Consider the following 3418-nt stretch of genomic DNA (forward strand, 5'->3'; position numbering starts at 1 on the left):
TAAAACAAAAAGGAATTAAGTTTTATTTTCTTACGTGCCGTAAAGAATTTGATGACTTATATAATATAATTTTGTCAAACTGAGTGCAGAACGGTCGCTTTAATACTTTTACTCATTATATCTTTCTTACATGGACACACGAACAATTCAACACTGGTTCTTACCTTGTCCTGTTTTCTTTTTTACGTTTTTTTTTTAAAAAGTTTTTGTCATCATGCATGTCCAGTGCCTTAAAACTTTAAAAGCCTTGATTTCTGGTGCAATGGCAGCACACTGCACATCTATTTCTGTTTAAAAATAACGATTCTAACAATTCTGAATTTATTATCATAACTGTTTGCCATTAACATTTAAACGCGATTTTTGTATTATTCAAATTTGTGTCCTAATACCTCAAAAACATTCTCGAATGCTCCATTGTGTTTTAAGACTCATGTATTGATTTACACAAAAGTAATAATTAGCGTAAACTAATTTATCATCATATGTTGCTCTAAAATGTTCGGACATTCTAATATCCATTGACATTCAGCTTATTATATAACGTATGAGTCCCCTCTTCCGTATGTTTCTTCTGTTTCAACGAATGTTTTGATAATATCCTTTTTTGGCTTCTAGCATCACAGATAAGATTTGGAAGAACTAAAACAGCTGAATGGTGCAGTGTTATTCACTTTTGGCATGCTGCATCCATTACCAAATAGTATAAGGGCAATCACGTGAGTGCATTACGTTCATATTACATAGTATAGGTCGAGTTAGGTCGAGTTGATTGGTTCACGATGCTTTCATATTCTGGCTACAGGTTGATGAAGACAAGTTTAACACTACAACGAACTGCGCCCATTACACAATACGCGAGGAATGTAGTATCATCTTATCCGAGTTCCAAATCGACTGGTCAAGTGTCCAGTGGACTGACCTCCTGAAGCCTCTGTACTCCGGCCTAGCAGCGTCCCTATATCTCAAACTGCAAGGGGCTGACCCAGCCCCTGGCGACCTAGCCGGCCAAGCATCTTTGTGGAAAAGTTATTTCCAACCAACTCAGAACCTGACAACGTATACAACAAAGATCCAACAGAAAGAGAGTACGGCGGACGGTAAGTGTATTAGTGATTACTCTTTATTTTAATTCGTAGATTAAATGATTTCAGGATCCTTGTCCCACTGCAGACCATCCTCGATAATGTCATNTTCACATAATCATGGGGATTTCACTATCAATGTCTATTATGGTAAATACCGATACATTTTCTGTTCTTGTATCATACCAAAACACTTTATTATATTACGCATGTTTTAAAGTTATGTGCAGCAGTAATAACTCATAAATATGTATTCTGCCAAAATAATCTTTCCTCCGGAGAACTACTTAAGGTTGAGATTGTGATATATACAAAGATATGCAATTATTTGAAAACAATAAAAAAATCTTAATAGTAAAACTATTATACACTTTATTATACCCCCGCAACGAAGTTAGGGGGGTATACTAGAATCAGCTTGTCCGTCCGTCTTTCTGTTCGTAGAAAAAACTATGGGGCAAATTTCAACGGAAGTTGATTTATTTTATTTNAGTAATGGTCAGTTTTTTTACCAGAGAGGAATCAAATAGCTAGCCAAGTCCCTTTAATTTTGCAACGAAGTTAGGGGGGTATACTAGAATCAGCTTGTCCGTCCGTCTTTCTGTCATTAGAACAAACTATGGGGCAAATTTCAACGGAAGTTGATTATTTTATTTTCCATCTTTATTTTTTTTCTTCATAAAAGTGTCAATAGTATGGATTTCTTATCAGAAATATCATGCATGACTTATTGAAGCAATTGGCATGCATGTAAAAAGTTTCAAATTTAAGGTTTCATATTTTTGTACTGGTACGGCCATCTTTAGATTCATGTACTTGCCAGATTTTTTAAGTGTAGTGATGATGATTTGGCCTACAGTACAACATTTTACAAAGAAATACTTGCATCTAATTAAACTTGTAGCAATTAAAATGTACTACTCCATATATTCTTCATCATCAACTTGTTTGTTGACATTTTCTTTCGGTACACCTTTATACATCTTACCAAAAACATATTAACAATGTTGCTCCCCAGTATGGAGCGTAATATGATGTGTGCATGAAAATGTTTATTTTTACTCGTGTATTGTATACAAATGGAAAACTTAGAACCAATATATCTATTTCTTAAATTAATAGCTTGACGAGATATGTGTGTCCAGGGACTGACATGACAATCCCCGCTTGTTGATGATCCCCGATCCATGTGCAACTGCACTCTGGTTTTCCTGTATACAGTAACCGCCCCTTAATATCGTTTTCCGACAGTATACAAATATGTGGACCTCTGAAGTTTCTCTAAATCTTTTCACTCATAGCACAGTTGTTTATATTTCGTTTATATTGCTATTTTCCTTAAAACTTCACCAAGAGATAGTTTTCATTTCAGAACTCGATAATAAAGATAAAGTTATGCAAGAAAAAGGCTACTTACGTTAAGCTGTGGTTTTGGCAGTGGAACGGGGGTCTTATATAAAGTAAAACCTCGATTCAACGCCCCTTACTACCAATTTCTGCCTCACCTATTGCCAACATTGTTTTCAATCTTATATCATTTTCTTAATAGTTCCTTTGTACCTTTCCCTCATTTTATCGGTAGAACTCCTTATTACGATTTATAAAGACTTCTCTGGACAAATGGTAACAGTATAACGAGGTTTTACTATGCATTTAACTCTGAAACAAAATTTTATTCGTTTCCGTTCAGACTCTTGTGACTACAAACCCATCGACATTGTCTTCATCATTGATGAATCGGGAAGCGTCGGCTCTTCAAACTTCGCTAAAATACTCACTTTCCTAACGGAAGTAGTCGACGATCTGAACATCGGATCTACAGCTGTGCAGGTTGGTCTCGTCAAGTTCCACACAAGGGCAACTCTTGAATTCTACCTAGGAACACACTCGACAAAAACATCTCTGAAGTCCGCCATTTTGAACACCCGATATCGAAGTGGAGGGACCAGCATTGGGGCAGGAATTCAGCATGCAGACAAGTATGTCTTTCCTATTTTATATGGTGGCAGAAAGGACGCAACAAAAATAGCCATTCTGGTCACAGACGGAGTGTCATCCTCTGCTACATTTACTAAGCAGGCGGCCGATGATGCGAAGGCTAATCACATTAGGATATTTGCTGTGGGGATAGGGAATATCAACATTGCAGAGTTGAACTCTGCTGCCAGTGATCCAGACTGCACGCATGTCTCCGTTCTCACCAATTTCAAGCAGATTGACGACATCATTTATGAAATCAAGAAAAGTGCATGCAGGGGTAGGTATTTTATTTCAACGTTTTAACGTATTAACTACTGTATACCGGAGCATGTTTGCCAGTCAATCTTTCGCCC

General features: G+C 36.7%; 1 protein-coding gene across 1 annotated transcript; it reads left to right on the forward strand.

Moving 5' to 3' along the window:
• Positions 1-775: 775 nt before the first annotated feature.
• Positions 776-3403, forward strand: LOC110458181 (cartilage matrix protein-like; the record flags this gene model as incomplete). The annotated part of the gene is made up of 2 exons (XM_021509781.1): positions 776-1100; positions 2776-3403. Coding segments are annotated over 2 exons (918 nt in total), but the record flags the coding sequence as incomplete, so codon positions are not given.
• Positions 3404-3418: the final 15 nt, after the last annotated feature.

The sequence above is a fragment of the Mizuhopecten yessoensis genome, unplaced genomic scaffold (genome assembly GCF_002113885.1).
Source record: "Mizuhopecten yessoensis strain PY_sf001 unplaced genomic scaffold, ASM211388v2 scaffold9489, whole genome shotgun sequence".
Lineage (NCBI taxonomy): Eukaryota > Metazoa > Mollusca > Bivalvia > Pectinida > Pectinidae > Mizuhopecten > Mizuhopecten yessoensis.